Consider the following 23,872-nt stretch of genomic DNA (forward strand, 5'->3'; position numbering starts at 1 on the left):
TGGCACACAGGAGGTATTTACTAATAAGTGTTTGTTAAGTGAAGGAGTGAATAAACAAATTTGCATAAAAATATGACTTATGCAAAGTTTGGAAGGGGAGGTGGGGTACAAGGCCTACTTCTCTTTCGTACTTGAAATATTGGGTTCGCCAAAAGGTTTGCTTGGTTTTTTCTGTAAGATGGCTCTAGTAGCACTTAGTTGTCTTTAACTTCATTTGAAACAATTTTGTTAGATTGTGTGTGACAGCTGTCATATCAAAGTGCATTTAAAAAAAAGGCTTAACAAAACTAGTGAATTTTTGTGTAGCCATTTTAATATTGAAGATGGAAGAAAAAAATATTTTCGGCATATTATGCTTTATTATTTCAAGAAAGGTAAAAACGCAATTGAAATGCAAAAACAGATTTGCTCAGTGTATGGAGAAGGTGCTGTGACTGAACATGTCAAAAGTGGTTTGTGAAGTTTCATGCCGGAGATTTCTCGCTGGACAATGCTCCACGGTTGGGTAGACCAGTTGAAGTTGATAGTGATCAAATTGAGACACTGAGAACAATCAACGTTATACCACGCGGGAGATGGCTGACATATTCAAAATACCCAAATCAAGCTATGAAAATCATTTGCACCAGCTTGGTTATGTTCATCGCTTTGATGTATGGGTTCCACGTAAGTAAAGCGAAAAAGACGTTCTTGACCGTATTTCCTCATGTGATTCTCTACTGAAACATAATGAAAACGTTCCGTTTTTAAAACAAATTGTGACAGGCGATGAAAAGTGGATACTGTACAATAATGTGGAACAGAAGAGAGTGTGAAGCAAGCGAAATGAACCACCACCAACCACACCAAAGACCGGTCTTCATCCTAAAAAGGTGATGTTCTGTATATGGTGGGATTGGAAGGGAGTCCTCTATTACGAGCTCCTTCAGGAAAACCCAACGATTAATTCCAACGAGTACTGCTTCCAATTAGACTAACTGAAGGCAGCACTTGACAAAAAGCGTTCAGAATTAGTCAACAGAGAACACATAATCTTCCATCAGGATACTGCAAGACCGCATGTTTCTTTGATGACCAGGCAAAAACTGTTACAGCTTGGCTGGGAAGTTCTGATTCATCCGCCGTATTCACCAGACATTGCAACTTCAGATTTCCATTTATTTCGGTCTTTACAAAATTCTCTTAATGGAAAAAATGTCAATTCCCTGGGAGACTGTAAAAGGCACCTGGAACAGTTCTTTGCTCAAAAAGAGAAAAAGTTTTGGGAAGATGGAACTATGAAGTTGCCTGAAAAATGGCAGAAGGTAGTGGAACAAAAGGGTGAATACATTATTCAATAAAGTTCTTCGTGAAAATGAAAAATGTGTCTTTTATTTTTACTTTAAAACTGAAGGCACTTTTCGGCCAACCCAATATTTCCTCAACCTTGAAACTATTTACTAACTTCTTCATAGCTACTACAAAGAAAGCCTCAGGTTAGTTCCCATCTCAGTTAGGGAAATTTAATTACAGGAGGGGGCCATAATGAAGTGGAAATAGTCCATGCTTTGGAGTCAGGCTAAGATTTACATCTTTGCTCCATCACTTACGAACTGGAGAGTCTGACTATACCAACTTCTCAGACTCTGTCTCCTCAATGGAAAATCAAGATGGTAGTAATACTCACCTAACAGAGTATGAAGGTGAAAAGATATCTATCAGACTAGCTACTGTGAGAACGCCTATATGTGTAAGAACATGGGAAGCACATGCTCTAGTATCTAATGACAATGAATTCCTATCCAACTAATATACCTGGGACATTGCTTACAGCAAATGCTCTATGGTCTAAACTGTGGTAAACATGTTTTCATTTAGAGTTCATTAATGCTCGACTCAATGATGACTACACCTATCATAAAATGACTGCCCGAGCAGCTATCACTTATTAGTCAGGGGACTTCGGGCAGATTACTTTTATCTCCCTGGCCTCTCTTTCCTGAATAACAGAACTTACTTCATGAAGCTGTCCCACAATGTGATATTTGGAGATGGAGCATTTGGGAATTAAGTTGGTTTAGATGAGGTCATGAGGGTGGGTCCTTATGATGGGATTAAGTACCCTTATAAGTAGAGACATCAAACAGCATGCTCATGTACCTTCCCCCTACTTTGCTATGAAGACACAGTGAGACGGCAGCCCTCTGTAAGCCAAAGAGAGAGCTTGCACCAGAACCCGACCATGCTGGCAACCCTGATTTTGGACTTCCCAGCCTCTACAACTGTGTGAAATAAATGTCTGTTGTTTAAGACACCCAGTCTACAGAATTTTGTTATAGTGGCTCGAGCAAACTAATACAGTACTCCATATATACTAAATGCGCAAATATTAGCCGTGATCAGAAGTAGTCTACTGCAAATAAGTCCTATGAGACCTAAGCCAGAACCTACCATTCAATCCTTAAGCTTTACTTATTTCCTGTGAGGGTAAAATTTAAAAAACAAACAAAAAATATCTCCTGGGAAAAGAATCTTAAAAAAAAAAGAGTGGATATATGTATATGTATAACTGATTCACTCTGCTGTACACCTGAAACTAACACAACATTGTAAATCAACTACACGCCAATAAAAGTTAAAAAAAAAAAATCTCCCACTCTCCCTCAAAACCAATATTCAGCAGGACACACAATAATAGCAAACACTCGGTCCTTACTATGTGCTAGGAACTACACTCAGCTCTTCTAAGGGCTTTTATTTTACTATTATTTTTTAACATCTTTATTGGAGTATAATTGCTTTACAATGGTGTGTTAGTTTCTGCTTTATAACAAAGGGAATCAGCTATACATAAACATATATCCCCATATCTTCTCCCTCTTGCGTCTCCCTCCCATCCTCCCTATCCCACCCTTCTAGGTGGTCACAAAGCACCAAGCTGATCTCCCTGTGCTAAGGGCTTTTAAATGTTAACTTATTTAATTCTCACCACAGCCCTAGAGGTACTGTTATTATTTCCATTTTACAAACAGGGAAACTAAGATCCAGGAAGGTGACTTGTCACACAGCTAGGCTGGGTTGAAGCCGAGATTTGAATCCATGTAGGCTGGCTTAACTGTGTTCCTAACCATTACTCTATAATCCCTCTTTACATTAACACACTACTCCAAGATGAGAAAAGAAAATAACTTTAGATGGGTTACACTTAGTGTACTTGCATGTCTTTTTTTTTTCTTTTATAAATTTATTTATTTTTGGCTGCGTTGGGTCTTCGTTGCTTCACGTGGGCTTCTCACTGCGGTGGCTTCTCTTGTTGCAGAGCACAGGCTCTAGGCACGTGGGCTTCAGCAGTTGTGACTCACGGGCTCTAGAGCGCAGGCTCAGTAGTTGTGCCACACGGGCTTAGTTGCTCCGCGGCACGTGGGATCTTCCCGGACCAGGGATCAAACCCATGTCCCCTGCACTGGCAGGCAGGTTCTTAACCACTGGGCAACCAGGGAAGCCCTACTTGCATGTCTTAATAAATTCATAACTTGCTTCTTAATGACAAACTTGAATTTAATAAAACAAGATTATCTGTAACCAAATCAAAGCTAAAAATGGGGCTTCCCTGGTGGCGCAGTGGTTTAGAGTCCGCCTGCCGATGCACGGGACATGCGTTCGTGCCCCGGTCCGGGAAGATCCCACATGCCACGGAGCGGTTGGGCCCGTGAGCCATGGCCGCTGAGCCTGAGCGTCTGGAGCCTGTGCTCCGCAATGGGAGACACCACAACAGTGAGAGGTCCGTGTACCCCCCACCCCCCCAAAAAAAAAAAAAAAAAAAAGCTGAAAGTGACTTTGTAAAACCAGGAGGAAGACTAACATTTTTTTTCACTCCTGTTGTTTTCAAAATCATTAAAGGTACACAACATTACAGAGTTCTTTAACGGCTGACCTAAAAGACATTTATGGACAGAAAATGTCTCAGGGATAGTACTCAGAAATTGAGATGTACAAAAACAATGGAGAAAAATATATCTTACTAGAATCTAACATTTATTCACTCAGTGGCTGGAAAAATTAAAAGGAAAAGTGAAGAACCTGTCAGTGAAAATAACATCAGTTTACTAATATGCAGTCAACTCAGGTTTGCTTAAATGCGTTTATCAGATGTACATGATTCAATGTGTAAGCCAGAATACTGTGAACATTTTGAAATGACACTATTTTAAACACCTGTGTTCAAACACTGCCTGAATGAGCCAGTCCACATTTTTTTTGGTAGTGGCAGTACAAAAAGATCGCATATTGTTGATGGCAGAATGTTGTTAGCTCCTAAGGCCATACACCAAGTTCCAGAGTTTAAAATCACAATATACAGAGATTTGAGTGAGCAGGTGTGATACAACTGTGAGTGGTGCTGAGGAAGAAAACAAGCTGCAAGCACCACTATTACAAGGGCAAAAGATGCCAGGTATACACCACTCTGCTGCCACCTTTCCATGGAAAGGGAACTCAGCGAAAAAGAATGTGAAGGAAGTATTTATAGAATGCTTCTAATTTATAAGAACACAAACACATGATTTATGATTTAAAACAATGCCCTACAAACTGAAAACATTACACTTATCAAATTATTTAACTTGGACGGATCTGCCTTTAGTATAAATTTTTTGTGGATGGTTCATACTTGAGCTATACCAAACAAATCTTAAAAGTCTTATTATTTATATGCCAAAATTAATGCTGATAAAAATCTGCATCACACCATCAAGCTAAACAGACAGCCTACCAGGTACTAAATTGATAATGATGTGACAAACAGTAATTTGGAATAATAACAAAAAAGAACAGTGGTAATTAAAAACTATGACCAAAAATAATGAAAAAAAGCAAGCAAGAAAAATCACAACCAACTCAAGACAATACTATGATAAAATTCTTCCTAGAAAACTGCTAGAATTCCAGTTATCTGCAAGTACACATGAATAGTGGAAGATCTGTAACATTCGAATACTGAATTAGAATCCTTAGCAAACTTCTCTACATGCTAATTTTAGTTCTGAACACCAAGTTTTAGTAACCCCTAACTTATTAATTACTACCAAGTCCTTAGATATATGAAGAAATGAATTTAAGGAAATGGATACAATTTCATGTTCAGAACAAAGGACTGGAAATTTTGGATCCTTCCAGGGCCACCCTGAGAACCCTTAAGGCCCACTATGCCCTGCAGAGCCACTTGTTTAAATAACATTTTCAGTGCAAGATAAAATCTGTCTCCCTCTCCACCTTAATCCCACACACACACAGACAGTTTCAAAATTATGATGATATAAATAGAAAATAACCATCAGAACTAGAACTACGTTAGAAATGTAGATAGGGCATGATTACCCTTAAAATGTCTTACGTACTGCTTTGCAGTTTACGAAACTCTTTGATATGTATTATTTCATTAATATAATCCATCATGAGAAGATTAAATCTCCATTTAGTTATTTTTATTATTATTTTCAACTGAAGTATAGTTGACATACAATATTATGTTAGTTTCAGGTGTACAACAGTGATGTGACAATCAAATACATTATGAAATCATCACCATGATAAGTCCAATAACCATCTGTCACCATACAAAATTATTACAGCATTACTGACTACATTCCTTATGCTGTATATTATATCCCCATGACTTGTTTACTTTATAACTAAAAGTTTATATCTGTTAATCCCCTTTACCTATTTCACTCAGCTCCCCTCTGGCAACCAACAGTTTCGCTCTCTGTAAGCCTGTTTCTGTTTTATTTTGTTTGTCTATTTGTTTTATTTTTTAGATTCCACATATAAATGAGATCATATGGTACCTGTCTTTCTGTCTGACTTATTTCACTTAGTGAAATTATCTTCATTTTAAAAGATGAGAAGCCCAATGTCCAGAAAGTTAAGTGACTTGCTCAAGGTCAAGTTACACATTCAGCTAAGTGGCAGAGGACTTCCTGTTCTTTTTTTTTTTTTTTTTGCGGTACGCGGGCCTCTCACTGCCGTGGCCTCTCCCGCCGTGGAGCACAGGCTCTGGACACGCAGGCCCAGCGGCCATGGCCCACGGGCACAGCCGTTCTGCGGCATGTGTGATCCTCCTGGACCGGGGCACGAACCCACGTCCCCTGCGTCGGCAGGCGGACTCCCAACCACTGCGCCACCAGGGAAGCCTGACTTCCTGTTCTTATTTCTAGGTCTCTGTATCCCCCAGCTACCATAGGCCAAGTCTAGAAATCAAATGAAGTATGTAAAAAGGCTCTGCAAAACCAAAAGGAACTAAAAGGATCTTATTATGAAGATCATTAATCATTCACTGATGCACCAGTGAAATACCTATGACCAGGCCCTACCTGAGCAATTAAATCTCCCTATGGGCCAGTCATCAGGATTTTGAAAAGAGGCCCAGGTGATTTTAACATGCACCAGGTTGAGAACTCCTGATCTACATTAGATAATACAAATGGCAATAGCTCATTAACAAACATGTTTTCAACTATCAATTTAGTTTTACTTTTATATTTTCCTTTTATATCAATTAATCATCACTCCTTGATTAGACATATTGTGGTAGTTTAAGAAATCCAAAGTGCTGACTTTAGAGATCTCAGTATTAGCTGTAAGAAAGATGTGTAACTCTGCTTAAGACTAATTACATGAAACTATGTTGTTCTGTCTTTTTTATAACTCTATTCTAGTCAATATTTAGAATATTCAAAGTACAGCCTTCAGTTTGTGCTATTAAGAACATTTAAAAATCATTATCTTCAACTGAAGGAAAAAAATACAATACTACATTTAAACCATATTAAATTTAAGTTGCATTCATTTGAGGAAGAGGAAGCTTTACTGTGTACTAAATACAATAAATAAAAATAATAGTAGAGGTAATTAATGGACAAATTAGATGACAATTAGCACTGAAAATCATTAAAAAAAAACTGGATACTGGACCAATCTTACCTTTTGTAGACTTGTTGGATTCAACTGAGTTTTGTCAATTATTTTTATTGCGACCTAGAAAAAAATTAATATTTATAGATTTTAAGAATTTGGTCATTACAGACTAATTAGTAATAGTTTTGTAAATGCCCAGACATGTAGCATTGTTAAATAGCAAGCAAGTAAACAAACCTCAGAAACCTAAAACTCAACCAGTTACAATTATATTTTACACTTTATAAGTATTTTATAATTGACAAGAGGGGCTTCATGCAAATAAGGGTATTTTATAACATTTTACATTTAAGTTACCTATAGACACAGGGAAAAAAAGTCTCCCAGAAACCACCTCCTAACCCCTCCCAAAAGGAGGGGTTACAATGTTAACAATTGTCACATTGTTACAATGAAAATGTTACATTGTTACAATGTAAAATGTTACAATGAAAACAATTCTAAAAATATGGCAATGTAGCAAATCTATTCATTATTTTCTGACACTTTAATTTTATCTGACTCTGGGATACAAGGGCAGGAACTATAGCTTTTATAGGTTTATACAGCCCAAAATGCTTTTGAGTGTCTGGCACAAAGTGGGAGCTGGTTAATTGAGTAAATATACGAACAAATAAGTTGGTGTTGAATCTGAAAACTTTAAAAACATCTTATTTCAATAAAAAAGCTCTTTAGAGAAGAGGAAGAGGCACTAGCTCTTCGAGAAGGAAAAGGCACTCTTAGAGAAGGAAAAGGCCCTAGCTTCAGATCAATCAACAAGCTAACCAAATGAGTATGTACAGAGGCAACAAATGGGTCCCCCAGTAGTCTTTGTTCAAAAAGGGGTGAGGCAGTCTAAAAATAAGCCACTAAGACATAGGAAGAAAGAGCTACAGCTTCTAATTATATGCACTTATCTTAAAAAAAAGAAAAAAAATTAAGTTGTACTAACCGTGCACCGACATCCTCACCTAGTCAGTCTGTCTTTTCTTGCTTAAAAATGAACTACATGCACTGTGGTAACCTAAATGGGAGGGAAGTCCAAAAGGGAGGGGATATCTGTATGTGTATGGCTGTTTCATTTTGTTGTGCAGTGGAGGCTAACACAACATTGTAAAGCAACGATACTCCAATAAAAATTAATTAAAAGAAAAAAGTGAACTACGGCTAACCAGAACTAGGAACTATGGATATCGAGACGGGGGGATGGGGTGATGACAGGGGACGGAAGGAAACGGAAGTGAAGTCAGAGGCTTTGCCATGAATTAGGGAACATAATTAACCCAGCTTTGCACCTGAGGTCCAGAACAACAAATGATCTCACCCCATGTCAATGAGGCTGTGTTCCTACTATGTGTCCCTCAGAACACAGATCCAATAAGAAGCACCACTGAAGAAAGGGACTATAGTCAAAGTCTGGGGAAAGTGTTCAAAGATTCTTTGTCAACGGTTCTAGAACTTTTTGGTCCCCTTTATATTCTTAAAGATTATGCTGGACTTCCCTGGTGGCGCAGTGGTTAAGAATCCACCTGCCAATGCAGGGGACATGGGTTCGACACTGGTCTGGGAAGATCCCACATGACACAGAGCAACTAAGTCCGTGAGCCACAACTACTGGGCCTGTGCTCTAGAGCCCACAAGCCACAACTACTGAGCCCACGTGTCACAACTACTGAAGCCTGTGTGCCTAGAGCCCATGCTCCGTAACAAGAGAAGTCACCGCGGTGAGAAGCCCGCGCACCACAACAAAGAGTAGCCCCCGCTCGCCACAACTAGAGAAAGCCCGTGCGCAGCAATGAAGACCCAATGTAGCCAAAAATAAATAAATAAAATAATTAAAAAAAAATTTTTTTAAAGAAAAATAAACTAAAAATAAGTGCTGGGGCTTCCCTGGTGGTGCAGTGGCTGAGAGTCCGCCTGCCGATGCAGGGGACACGGGTTTGTGCCCCGGTCCAGGAAGATCCCACATGCCGCGGAGCAACTAAGCCCGTGAGCCACAACTACTGAAGCCCACGCGCCTAGAGCCCGTGCTCCGCGACAAAAGAAGCCACTGCAGTGAGAAGCCTGCACACTGCAACAAACAGTAGCCACTGCTCGCCACAACTAGAGAAAGCCCACACACAGCAACAAAGACCCAACACAGCCAAAAATAATAAATAAAATTAAAAAATTAAAAAACAGATGGTGCTGGGGAAATGATATCCACATGCAAAAGAATGAAGTTATCAGACTCTTAACCTAACATCAAATACAAAAATTAGCTCAGCATGGATCAAAGACCTAAATCTACGACCTATAAAACTATCAAATTCTTAGAAGAAAACATAGGGCAAAGCTTCATGACATTTCAAATTTTATGCATCAAAAGACGTTATCAACAGAGTAAAAAGGCAACCCACAGAATGGGAAATAATATTTGCAAATTACATATGTGATAAGGGATTAATATCCAGAATATACAGAGAACTCTGAAAACTCAACAAAAACCTGATTTAAAAATGGGCAAAGGGGCTTCCCTGGTGGCGCAGTGGTTGAGAGTCTGCCTGCCGATGCAGGGGACACAGGTTCGTGCCCCGGTCCGGGAAGATCCCACATGCCGCGGAGCAGCTGGGCCTGTGAGCCATGGCCGCTGAGCCTGCGCGTCCAGAGCCTGTGCTCCTTAACGGGAGAGGCCACAACAGTGAGAAGCCCGCGTACAGCAAAAAAAAAAAAAAAAAAAAAAAAAAGGGCAAAGGACTTGAGATGTTTCTCCAAAGAAGATATACAAATGGTCAATAAGCACATAAAAAAGACGCTCAACATCCTTCATCATTAGAAAAATGCAAATCAAAACTAGGAAACACCACTCCACACCCAACTGGATGGCTTACTGCCAAAAACCCCCAGAAAATAATAAGCCTTTGTGAGGATGTGGAGAAACTGGAACCCTTGTGCACTGTTGGTAGGATTGTATAAAATGGTACAGCCACTGTTAAAAATAAAAAGTACAGAGTTCCTCAAAAAATTAAAAATAGAATTACCAGATGATCCAGCAGTTCCACTTCCGGTATGTACCCAGAACTGAAAGCAAGGATGGATGGACGGATAGATTGATTGACTGATTGATTTTTGGCTGTGTTGGGTCTTCGTTGCTGCACCGCAGGCCTTCTCTAGTTGTGGTGACTGGGGGCTACTCTTCATTGCGGTGCGTGGGCTTCTCACAGCGGTGGCTTCTCTTGTGGTGGAGCACAGGCTCTAGGCGTGCAGGCTTCAGTAGTTGTGGCATGCGGGCTCAGTAGTTGTGGCTCGCAGGCTCTAGAGCACAGGCTCAGTAGTTGTGGCCCATGGGCTTAGTTGCTCCACGGCATGTGGGATCTTCCCCTACCAGGGCTCAAACCCGTGTCCCCCCCTGCACTGGCAGGTGGATTCTTAACCACTGCACCACCAGGTAAGCCCGAAAACAAGGATTTAAAAAGCTATTTGTGCACCCATGTTCATAGCAGCATTATGTATAGTAGCTAAGATGTGGAAGCAACTCAAGAGATCATCAAGGGGGACTTCCCTGGAGGTCCAGTGGTTAGGACTCCACACTTCCACTGCAGGGGGCACAGGTTCAATCTCTGGTCAGGGAACTAATATCCCACAAGCCACGTAGCATGGCCAAATAAAAAAGTTCATCAAGGGATTAATGGAAAAGCTTAACGAGGCACATCCATAAGATGGAATATTATTCAGTCTTATAAAGGAAGGAAATTCTGGCACCTGCTACAACATGGATGAACCTTGAGGACACTATGCTAAGTGAAATAAAACAGTCACAAAAATACAAATACTGCATGCTTCCACTCTTATGAGGTCCCTAGAGTATTCAAAAGCATGGCTACAGAAAGGAGAATGGTGGTGGCTGGGGGGAGGGGGGAGGGGGAATTTAATGGGTGTAGAGTTTCAGTTTTATAAGATGTAGAGTTCTAGAGATGAATGGTGGTGATGGCTGCACAGCATTATGGATGTATTTAATACCACTGAAATATACACTTTAAAGCAGTTAATAAATTTTATATGTATTTTATCACCATAAAAAAATTGGGAAAAAAGTCTATTAGTGTTAATATAAATAACATTTTAATGAAATTCTCAAATGTCCTCCTGTAGTCAATCTGTTATGATATCACACGTCACATACTTCTGGAAAATTCTACTGTACGCTCGTGAGAAAGAATGGAAGAAGCAAATAATGTCTTAAATAGTATTACCAAAACAGTTTTGATTTTGCAGACCCCCTAAAATGGTCTCAGAAAACCTCCAGGGGTCCACATCCCTACTTCAAGAACTGCTGCACTATTCATATTAAAGCTTTTTTTTTTTTTTTTAACTGATTAACTTGGTTTAAAGCCTCCATCTGCCCATGCCATTTGATTACTTCCTATGAACCTATTAACCTCCTAAGGAGCTAAAGAAAGGGAAAGACTGCAGCAAGGCATCCAGTGAGTCTGACCCTGAAGTACAAGGAACCCATCACCCCTTCACCCCTGACTGGGATAGGCAAAAAATCAGAATTGGTGGAGGAGGGAGAGTTAATGAGTGTGTGTGCTTGCAAAAAGCAAAGTCAAAATTCTGATTCTATATTTGGAAAATATAAGTCTTGATGGAAACTACAGTAAATAAATCTAAAGGAAATACTGGCTGCTGGAATATGCAAACAATGACCACCTTGTGCATAACTCAATGGGGAGAAGACATCCTGTTATAGCCCTAGAGCACTACCTGTACACAAGGAGCATTCAATAAACGCTTACTGGGGTGAGCTGAGGCCTTGAATACTCGCATTAGTAACCACACACACATCAGAGATGGAGATAGAACAGTGAAGAAACAGGGTTCCTGGTGTTTTAACAAATACCAATGTGTGTTTTTTTGGTTTTTTTTGCGGTACGCGGGCCTCTCACTGTTGTGGCCTCTCCCGTTGCAGAGCACAGGCTCTGGACGCGCAGGCTCAGCGGCCATGGCTCACGGGCCCAGCTGCTCCGCGGCATGTGGGATCTTCCCGGACCAGGGCACGAAGCCGTGTCCCCTGCATCGGCAGGCGGACTCTCAACCACTGCGCCACCTGGGAAGCCCACCAATGTGGCTTAAAATTCCATTATTTTAAAGCTGAGGGAACTCCCTGGCAGTCCAGTGGTTAGGACTCTGCATTTCCACTGAACGGTACACAGGTTCGATTCCTGGTCGGGGAACTAAGATCCTGCAAGCTGTGTGGCGCGGCCAAAAACGAAAAAAATAATTTAAAGTTGAATGAATGAATTTTCTTCAAACTTTACTTTCATATGTAATTTTATGTGGTATACTTGGATCTCCAAAAGATCCAAGGGATTTCCATCTCCCAAAGGGATTTCCGAAGAAACCCTTTCAATAACACTGTTCTGGCCACAATTCTGTTTTCTTCCTCATTCTCATGGTCAAATCCATCAAAAATGCTGCCTTTCCAGTTCCTCTTTCCTCTGATCTTCTGAGACTTTGTTTCTATTCTCATGACAGGCCCCTTGATCACTAGTTTCTTCCGGTTCTGCTCAATATCCACCTTCTAAAGATTCTATTCTGATTTTGTTATTATACATTTTCAAGTACTGCTGTTCAAACAGTATCTAAAGCAAAAACAGAAAAAAAAAATGTGTTGCATTCAGCTAAATCAAACTGTAGAAGAGAGTCATTTTATCAAAAGCAAGTGTCCTCAGAGTGAAACATTATCATTTAACATGATGTGTGTATGTGTGTCAATGAAAACTGAGGGGGAAGCTCCTAATCCCCTCTTCCTTCCAGTTCCCTTGCTGGGATGACTCAACTACCAAAATAACCTTGGCCCAGAGCTGGAGCCTGGAGAAGAGCTCAGACCTCGAGGTCACCAAAAGAGGAGGCAACTGTGGGGCATCACTTAGGTGCCTCAGAAAGATGCAGACTGGAGAGAAGACCACTGACTCATTCCCAAGGTTGTGGAGGGTGTGTGTGTGTGTGTGTGCGCGCGCGTGCGCGTAGGTGTGTGTGCGCATGCATGCACGCACAGCAAAAGCCAAGGGAATTCACTAGGCAAGGAAACAGGAGTGTCCCTGGCACTTGTGTAAAGTTCTGGGAAATTCCATTTATTCACTCTGACGCCTAAAGCAAAGTGGAAAATTACAAAATAGGGATAAAGAGAGCTCACACATGAGAAGGGCTTCCCCCACCCCCCACCCAACATTCCTCAAATCAAGAGTCCAACAAACCTGCAGCAAATACTCACTGGAGGAAAAATCCGTATCTTCCACTTCCTGTCAATTAACCACTGGTCAAAAGATCCACCCTGCTCCTGACTGGTGTTAAAGCATCTACAACCACCAGCATCTACAAGAGCAGGCAGAAAAAAGATCCCAAGTCCTTTAAGAGGACACAATAATCCAGAAGAATGGTATATTAGTCAGCTCAGGCTGTCAAAACAAAAAATACCACAGACTGGGCAGCTTAAAGAGCAGAAATTTATTTTCTCACAGTTGGAAGCTGGAAGTCAGAGATCGGGGTGCCAGCATGGGCAGTTCCTCTTGGCTTGCAGATGACCACCTTCTCACTGTGTCCTTACAAGTGGAAGAAAGCAAGCAAGCTCTCTGGTGTCTCTTTTTATAAGGACACTAATCCTATCAGATCGGGGCCTACCCTTATGACCTAATTTAACCTAATTATTTCCACAAAGGCCCTACCTCCAAACAGGCTTTAACATCTAAATTCTGGGGGACACAATTCAGTCTACAGCAACGGAGAACAAGCCTATCAACTATAACAGCTCCCTACAAAATAAAACTTCAAATCAAAACCTAACAATACAAACAAAATGGGTGAATGGCACAAGCACAGGGTGGAGTAAAAGAGGCAGACACAAAATAATAAATACTGTATGATTTCCATTGTAAAATTTTAAGAGAAAAAAACAGAATATGGTGTTTTAGAAGTCAGGATAGTGGTTATCTTGGGGAGGAAGGACAGTGAAATGATTAGAAGGAGGTACAAAGGAGGACTTCTGGGGTTCAAGTAATGGTATATTTTTGCCCTGGGTCATGGTTAAGCAAATGTTTACACTTTTTCTGGATGTGTGCTATATATCAATAAGGAGTTAATTTTTAAAAGTCAGTGATGACTTTAAAAAATTATAGTGAAGTCAATAGATAATGATGCCTAAAACTGAAAAAATAATTAAGAATAAAACATGCTATTAAAATATATGAAAGTAAAACATAAAGAATCAGTTTGAAAGACTGAAAGTGGCCATCTTAGGAGATTAGGAAATTGTGGGAGGGGGCAGGGAACACATTAAAAAAAAAAACCTTGACTCTTTAAACTGTATAATATATAATTAACTTGAATAAAAATAACAATGAAAAGCTCCTTCATACCCATAATGAGGACATTCAGTTAAAGATGGCATACTAATCACATGCATTCTCTCTTCTTCCACCTGGCAGTCCAATTAAACAATAAAGACAAAATGACAAAGAATGGCAAAGAGAATGGGAGAGGTGGCATCAGCAGACAAGTGACTTTAAATAATTTCTGGGGGACAAAAATCAGAGGCACCCAGAGCAGGGCACACACAAGCCTAGAGTATGCTCTAAGAAGGGTGCAATCCAGGAAAAACTTAGTAATGACCAGAGAAAATAACTCAGTGCCTTGAATACGGAAGGTCCCAGCGAAAGGCCAACTTTCCTCCCAGCCACCGTGAAGCCAAGCCAGGCACCTGAGCAGCACCTTCCACACACCTCATGTAGAGAGCTCTCAATGTGCTTCTTATTTCTCTGCTCTTAAAAACGTTTTCAAGAATCAGACATCTGAGGAAAGCCCATACCCTTTTCTAATACCCCTTCCCATGTATCTGTTGTTAGGGGAAAATACCAGTAACAATTAACCCTCCTCCTTCAGAAAAAAAAGGACAGTTGATTCACGTTATTCACGGTAATTACATTCTATGAAGTCACTCTGAACACTGAACTAGTGAATACTGAACCACTGTTCCTGGGGGAAGGAGTTAAGACTCCTGCGAGCCCCTGGTCATAACATTTTCATCAACTGATCAATACATAATCTTGTTTTATGTGTGTTTCTGTTTAAGGATACCTCATTTACTATACATTATTGATTCATTAACACTGAACAGCACTATCTAACTCATGCCTGAATGAAGTTTACCTAACAAATGTTATTTTCTCTGTAAGGCACGTCAAAGCCTTGCACTTAGGAACACTGGCTAATACCTCAGCCCTACAGTTGGGGGCCATTTTAAACAATAAAATCACCAACAAAATGCACAAAGATGTGGAAAATGTGTACTAAATAACCACAAAAAGGGCATCTGTTTATAGTACGAAGGCTGAAAGGCAGAGTGTCACCTCGTTGGGCCTCAGCTGGGGAAACGCACATTAAGCAATTCAAACTTTTTACTGCTCTGTGCGTGTCTGAAAAAGACTGCAAAAGCACAGCGAGTACTGATTTTCGGGATTACAAATAATTTGTAGTATGTGAATTTGCAAGTATGGAATTTGTGAATAATGGGATTGACTGTATCTGTTCCGAAAATGGATAGTGATGGTTGCAAACACTGCAAATGTACTTAATGCCATTGAGCTGCACTTAAAAACGGCTACAATGGTAAACGTCATGCATATTTTACCACAATAAAAAAAAAGTGTCACAACTATGTAATTAAGTGACTTTTAATTTGTGGGAACTGGGTTTATGTGAATACTCCACAATGAACCATGATGATCATCTCTGCCATTTTCAGCTGCATCTGTTATCAGACTTATACTAAGGCTATCTTTACCGCCTGCTTGCTCACTTCCAAAACAAATAGTTATTGAGTATTTAGAGGCCAAGGATAAATGAGGTTCAAGACTGAATCTTTTTCCCTCTGGCCTCTCTCTGGTTTCTCCTCTAGTGTAGGAGAGAGGACACAGACTGACAATAAAAGCATACAGCCACAAGAGCACAATAACAAGCTGAGAAGACAACAGTGGGAAAGCTATTTCAATAACTTTCTGAAAGAGAGAGAAGAGACAACAGAGGAAAGGACACTATAACCAAAAACAGTGTGATTTCCCCAGCATGACTTGGAAAGGGCTCTAGACTTGGAGGTCCCAGGGGACCAAAGGCAACAGGGGAGCTGCTGGGCTAATTCCAAAGTCAAAAGTGTGTATAAAGAATGCTGCTGCTCCCCAACCAAACCAATGACCACCGGTTCTTAAGGGACTGTAAACTTATTCTGCGGAGAAGACAACGAGGCTCTGGACTCAAGGTCAACAGGCCCAGGAGAGGGCAGGAGTGAGGCATGGAGATGAAAAGGGGCGGGGGGGGGGCGGAGATTAAGTGTCAGACTGCCGCTGAGGGGTGGGACCATGGCTCCTCTCGGGCAGAACAGAAGATTCTTAACCTAGAGAACAGAATGGTCCCAGAGAAGAGATCTAAAGACAAAGATATCTGGGTACTCCAATAAAAGCACTGGATGACTCCCAAAGGAAAGTTCTGTGGTCAAACATATCCTGTACATGCAAACCAGCTTCTGATCAGCTTCTTAGGGTTCCACCTTAAACAGACACAGACAACCAGGGGTTACCAGATTCCAAAGAAAGTCTCTGTATGAAAGACAGACACCAAGAAAGAATCCCAGAGAAAAGAGAAACAATGTAGGGAGCAAAAAATCTACTTAAAAAAAAAAAAAAAAGAAGAAAGCTTTTACTATCCTCAGAGAGTTAACAGAAGAAACAGTATTGATACCAGAACTGGATACTACAAAGACAAATATCAGAAAAGGAAAGAGCTAGGAGAAGGACACATGCAGGGACTCAAACAAATTTAACAGAAAGATTGGAGGATAAAGTTAAAGACATCACTCAGAAAGTAAAATAGAAACAGACAGAAAACCAAGACAGATAGATAGATAGATAAGTAAGTAAATAAGTAAATAAAATAAATAATCAAGGTTCTTGGGAATTCCCTGGCAGTCCAGTGGTTAGGACTCGGCACTTTCACTGCTAGGGCCCAGGTTCAATCCCCAGTCAGGAACTAGGATGCTGTAAACCACATGACACAGCCAAAAAAAAAAAAGGAATTCTAGAATGACGATTTTTAAATAATAAAATGAGACAATTCTCCAGAACTGTTTATATTGAAAGGGTTCAATGTGCACCAGGAACAAAGAATGAAGACCAACTCCTTGGCACTTCACTGTGAAATTTCTCAACAGCATGGATAAATGCGAAGAGTCTAAAAAGCTGCTAGAAAGGTGGAGGGAAAAGCCATTTACACTGTTTTACTCTAGACTTTGTAACTACCAATATCGGAAAACCCACTATGATCTTAATCTTGAGTTTCCCACTCTCTAACCACCTCCTCCTAACTTTCCCACCCACCCACTCTAGAATCCCAATAACTATCTGAACTCACTGGGATCCACAGCCATTAATCCCACCACCTTCTTATGGTCTGCCTTCTCCCTCAAGTACTTACTTCCTACTTAAATCTATTGTCTTTAACTGAAATCACTCCCTTGGGTATTCCAAATCAATGCCCTTGCTCTGTTTCCATTTCACTACTTACTATAATAAAATCCCAACCATCTACAAATGTTATGCCTGTGTCTGGTTAACTGAATGTTGCTGGACAGTAAATTACATCCAGGCTGTCTATTCCCGATTTAAATCCATGATCAGTAACCTCAGGGAAGTGTTAAGGCTGCCTGGTAATTCTACTATATTTCTCAGTCCATTCACTCTCCTACTAACCTGTTAATTACTGTAACTTTCTCAGATCTCTAATATCTCCTATCTCCTTGACAGTCACATTCTTAGTTGGTAATCTTGCTTTCTATTTTACTGAAAAAAGAGCTGCAATGAGAAGAAAACTTCTCAAGCTCCCACCCTCATATAGAACCACTCACCTGCAGAATATTGGCATAGTACCCTCTACTTTCCTCCTACTTCTAAGGACTGTCCACGTTATCCAAAGACAATACCTCTACCACCCCCTCTCACCATTCCAGCACGTCTCCTCAAAGCACCATTTTTACCCTTTCCCTTAAATTATTCTCATTAGCAGACAAACATGTTGGTATTTTGCCCATCTTTTTTTTTTTTTTTTTTTTTGCGGTACGTGGGCCTCTCAGTGTTGTGGCCTCTCCCGTTGCGGAGCACAGGCTCCGGACGCGCAGGCTCAGCGGCCATGGCTCACGGGCCCAGCCGCTCCGCAGCACGTGGGATCTTCCCGGACCGGGGCATGAACCCGTGTCCCCTGCATCAGCAGGCGGACTCTCAACCACTGCTCCAACAGGGAAGCCCTTGCCCATCTTTTAAAAAATATCTTGGCCTGACATCTCCCTGTAGCCACTACCCCATTCATCTGTGCCTTGAAAGCGCTATCTTGCTGTTTTTAACCTCTACCCACCTATTCTCTCTTGAACTAATATGTTACATCATATGCATCGGTACTGCAAGGTATTTGAAAGATATGTTGGATCAATTTGCAGAAAATACATAGAACCATGAGAAAGTTGAAAAAAAAACCCCACAAAACTTGAGGCAACTATTAATTCTAGAAAAAATAAAAAATTATATAAGAAAATAAATTATTGTGGTCCAACACTGAACAACATTTACATAGCTTGATTAGTAAAAAAAATCTAACTTTAACCAAATATATCATTGCAATAGAAAGGCTGAGGAAAGGAAACTAGATGTGGAAGTGAATCATAAGAAAGCTATATCCATCTTCCATAAGGGGAAAGTCAGTGATGTCTACAATTATAAATCAGGAGATAACCAAAAGACTATCAGAAAAAAGAGCCTAGAAAATTGAAAGTAGGAGCCTTTGATTAATGGTACTGAATGATAAAGAGGAGGCAAGGAAAGTCTGATTTTAGTTAGAAGCTTTTTAGTATTATTTGACTTTTTAAGCTATACGCATGTATTACTTTGGAAAATAATTTTTTAAGGCAGTAAAAAAACAGTCTCAATTAAGTACCAAATGACAGATACAAGTGAGTTCTTCTGTAGTTCATGTTAGGGGAGAGATCCCTAGGGGCCTATGAAAATAACTATGGGGAAAAATGAACTTGAAAGAAAAACTTGACTTGAAAGAAAACTGTAATATTAAAACAAACAATTATTTCAAAAACCAAAATAATCTTCAGCTGTGAAAAGCTAGCCAAAACCAAGACAGAAGATGGAACTAACATCCCCAAATCCCAAATATGGGATAGCTGCTTCTATGACAATAGGTAGCATTTTCATCAAAGAGTTAAATCAGATGAATTTTATGACTGGTGCCTGTATTTTTAAATATATATAAAATAAGGATTTTGGTGTTTTTCTGGTCTAAAAATTAAGAACCATCCTAGAGAGACAGGTCTCATCTACAGTGGACTTCTACCACAATCATTCTATTTAAAGACTTGATTAGAAACTGTTCACTAGATGTAAGACGTTCTCTTGGTTATAATTCATTAATCTAATTTGTCTGTTCACAGGAGTTCCCTGGCAGTCCAGTGGTTAGGATGCGGCGCTCTCACTGCCAAGGGCCTGGATTCAATCCCTGGATGGGGAACTAAGATCCCAAAAAGTCATGTGGTACGCACCCCACCCCCCACAAAACAGACAAATAAAACAGAAAAAACCCACAAAAACTAATTTGTCTGTGCAGTAAAAATGCCATTCTTCCATCACATAAATTTTCTTGAGTATCTTTTATGTTCACAATGTCCTTGTGACGTAAGTGCATGATACAGATTATCCCCACTCTCTTCTTTCAGGGAATTCTTTCCACTATATAATTCTACTACATTGCTAGTCTTATCCTAATGACAGCAATTAAAACTGTCTCTTTAACATATAGTAACTCTTTATCTCCTACTGACTCAGAATGAATTAAGTCTCTGAATCACCAACACCACTTCCTGGTGCACTCTGGGTTTCCTTTAGTGCTCTTACTACCTCAATAGGAAAGATACATCACATTCCCATAAAAGGGCAAGAGAATGCTGATGGAAAAACTTTAGTTTCTAGTGGGCTGAGAACAGTACCAAGTGATAAAAATAATAACTAGACTAGAGTTTTAAGTTTCTTTAGGAATATTATACTATAATAAACCTGTAATAAAACCAACTTTCTAGAAAAACTTCAGTTTTTTACCATATGACCCAGCAATCCCACTCCTGGGTTATCTTAGAGAAATAAAAACTTATGTTCACACAGAAACCTGTACAGGAATGTTTATAGCAGTTCTATTCATAATTGCCAAACATGAAAACAACTCAAATGTCCTTTAGTGTAGGAGTGGATACAAACTGTGGTCCAGTCATACAATGGAATACTACTCAGCAATAAAAAAGAACACACTGGGCTTCCCTGGTGGCGCAGTGGTTGAGAGTCCGCCTGCCGATGCAGGGGACGCGGGTTCCTGCTCCGGTCCGGGAAGATCCCACGTGCCGCGGAGCAGCTGGGCCCGTGGGCCATGGCTGCTGGGCCTGCGCTCCACAGTAGGAGAGGCCGCAACAGTGAGAGGCCCGCGTACCACAAAAAAAAAAGAAAAAAAGAACTAAGAATACTATATGCAACAAACTGGATCAATCTCAAAGGCATCAGAGAAGATATACTGTATGATCTCATTTACTTAACAGACTTGAAACAAACAAAATTATGAGGATGAAGAATAGACAGGTGGTTGTAGGAGGTTATGATGGGGGAGGGAGCAACCATAAAGGGACCACAAGGGAATTTTCTGAGGTAATGGGACTGTTCTGTATCTTGATTACGGTACTGGTAACATCAATCTATAAATGTGTTAAAATTCATAGAACTGTACATCAAAATTAAAAATGATGTATAATTTAAAAAATAACATCAACTTGCTTAATTCTGATATCCAAAATGAGAGTAAGTTCAAAAGGTGCTCAGATACAAGATGTTATGCAAATTTGGTAGCCTTCTCATATATTCACAAACCCCATTCACAACAGCAACAAAAATTATAAAACACTTTGAAATGAACATAACAAAAACTATGCAAAATCCAGATGAAGAAAATTATGAACCTTAAAAACAAAATCGAGACACACTTCATAAGCCTGGATAGAAACACTTGGTATCATTAAAACAGCAAATTGCCTCCCAAATCAGTTTATAAATTCAATTAATTTCATCAAAATTAATCCAATCAAAATTCCAGTAAGGCTGTTTTTAGAACATGGCAACCTATTTCTAAAATTCATCTGACTGGGTGTTCCCTGGAGGTCCAGTGGTTACCACTCAGCACTGTCACTGCCATGGCCTGGGTTCAATCCCTGGTCAGTGAAGTATGATCCCGCAAGCTGTATGGTGCCACCAAAATAATGAAATGGAATGAAATGAAATGAAATGAAATTCACCTGACAGAGTAAATTGCCAAAAAGAGCAATGAAATTTTTTAAAAATAAGAATAATCAGCAGGGGACTTAACCTACTCCAAAAAAATCAAAACGTATAATCAAAAGGTGCAGTAATAAAAACACCATGATATGGGTACAAAACTAAATAAATGAAATCAGAGAAACAAAAGGGAATTTAAATAAATGGGGGGAGAGAACAGATGATCTGGGACAAGCAGTAATGCACATAGGGGAAAGAAAATTAGAGCCCTACACCTCATACTAATCCCCCAAAATACATACCAAATGGATTAAACATTCAGATGCCAGCCACAGGAGTATTTGAAGAAAAAACAGAATCAATTTAAAAAATCCTGGAAGTAAACCTTTCTCACCAAGACATGAAACCCAGACAGATCAGACTGATGTCTGAAACACATAAAATGTTTAAATCGCTAAGATTTAAAAGAGAAAAAGAAAAATGGATAAAGGATATACAACAGGAAACTTATTTTAAAAAGAAAATGACACAAATATACGAAAATATCATCAATCTAAGTAGTTATCAGGAAAAAGCAATCTTTTTTTAAAAATAGATTTATTGCTCATCTGATAGACAAAAATTATCTACAATGTTAGTAACGGTGTAGAAAAATGGGCACTCTCTCATTCCGGTAGGGCTAACAAAACAGTAAAACGTTCTCTCAAAACCAATTTAGCAGTACCTATTACAGTATCAAATATTCATCCCCTCTGACCCAGGACCTCCACACTTCTAGGAATTTATCCTACAGAAACACTCTTAACGAGAGCACAGAAAGTTATGTTAAAGAATGTTCACTGCAGATATTTGTAATAGCAAAAAAATCAGAAACCACCCAATGCCCACCAACGGGGGTGAACTACGGCACCAGCACACACTGGAAGATGACGTTCCATTAAACATAATGTCAGATCTATGAGCACTAAGATCCAGACGTGATCAAGTATGTTGCTAAGAAAAATTACCATTAAGTCCCATGAGTCCCTTTTTGTTAAAATAAACAAAAAGTTACTGTGTATATAAAAAACTGTGGTAATCTACACCAAACTGCTGAAAATGATCCTCTTTGAGGAGAGAACGTTTAAGGAATTTTATTTTCTACATAACGAATTTCTATAATGTTTACATTTTATATGATTCTGGTTAAGACCTACAATAGGGGGAAAAAATTGTTTATTTCCAATTTTAAAAAAAGTGTTTTCATTTACGCACTATCTAGTCAGATTCAAGCCATTTCTGGAGAGAGAACCTACTAGATATAAACATGGTAAGCCACACTCCAGCACACATGTTATGTAAAAGGGGAGAGGGTCTGTCTGTCCCACTCCTCTTTTAACCCACCATCTCTACCTATGGAAGGAAACTGGCCAAGCAACCACTCGAGATTGGTGGGGGAAATAAACTCAGAGGTTTTGTTCCTTATTTCAAAAATTTTTGATCAAGGGCAGCAAAGAAACCTGCACCCATTCATGCTATTTACTGATTCCAAAAGCAGTCCAGGCATCTCTACAACCAGGAGTCTTAACCAGGGAACTGTCACTAAAATTGAGATGAAATGTGAAGAGGCGAATTTTTAGTTACAGTCTTTACTTAAGACTCTAGTTAGCAAAGACCAATGCTCCCCAACCTTCTTCAGGTCCCAGCACACACAGAAAACCAGAACATTTGTAGGGCAAATTGTAGCAAACCCTGGGTGGGTCCTGCTCCAGCAGCCCTCAGCATGGTGGGCTGCAGGCATCAGTACCATGGCACATCGGTACTACCACCTTGGCACACATATCAGGAGGCTTTGGTACATGGGAAGCATTTCTTTATAAAGCTTCCTTCAAAAGTAACATGAAATTCATTCAATAAATATTTATTAAGTACCTAATATGTGCCAAGCATGATAAAGTACTGATGTCTACCCTATAGACTAGAGGGGGAAGACAGGTTAATAAGCAATTCCAACATAATTGTAATTGTAATAGTAAAACATAATTGTTTATGTAATTTTAATAGTAAAACATGCTATCTAAGGAAAGTATCAGGATTTTTAACATGAATCCCATGCCTGGGGAAAGGGAGTCTGTCAATGACTACTTTCCAGAAGAAGTGACTCCTGTACAAAAGGGTGAAGTGTATTTTAGGCAAAGGAATTGCAGGTACAAAGATCCAAATGCAATAAACTATGTCAAAAATAAAGAAAAAGGCAGAACAGTTCTCTACTGCATAAGTAGAATGTGAGGAGGGAGTTAGTTTAGTAGCAGTTTCGTAAAAAAATATTTATGTATTAATTATTATTATTTTTGGTTGTGTTGGGTCTTAGTTGCTGCACTAAGACCTTTCTCTAGTTGCGGCAAGCAGAGGCTACTCTTCGTTGCAGTGAGTGGGCTTCTCATTGTGGTGGCTTCTCTTGTTGCAGAGCACGGGCTCTAGGCGCCCAGGCTTCAGTGGTTGTGGCACGTGGGCTCAGCAGTTGTGGCTCGCGGGCTCTAGAGCGCAGGCTCAGTAGCTGTGGAGCACGG

The 23,872-nt window shown here is 39.9% G+C and overlaps 1 protein-coding gene across 8 annotated transcripts in view; it reads right to left on the reverse strand.

The window, feature by feature from the left end:
* The window catches only part of MARK3 (microtubule affinity regulating kinase 3), a 107,902-nt gene that overhangs the window by 61,844 nt on the left and 22,186 nt on the right, over positions 1-23,872 (reverse strand). For all 8 annotated transcript variants that reach the window (XM_082843364.1, XM_082843362.1, XM_082843365.1 and 5 more), the window contains one exon: positions 6,961-7,014. In XM_082843364.1, coding sequence (XP_082699490.1) covers positions 6,961-7,014 — 54 coding nt within the window. The remainder of the gene's footprint in view (positions 1-6,960; positions 7,015-23,872) is intronic.

The sequence above is a fragment of the Leucopleurus acutus genome (assembly GCF_964270905.1).
Source record: "Leucopleurus acutus genome assembly, chromosome: 1".
Taxonomy (NCBI): Eukaryota; Metazoa; Chordata; class Mammalia; order Artiodactyla; family Delphinidae; genus Leucopleurus; species Leucopleurus acutus.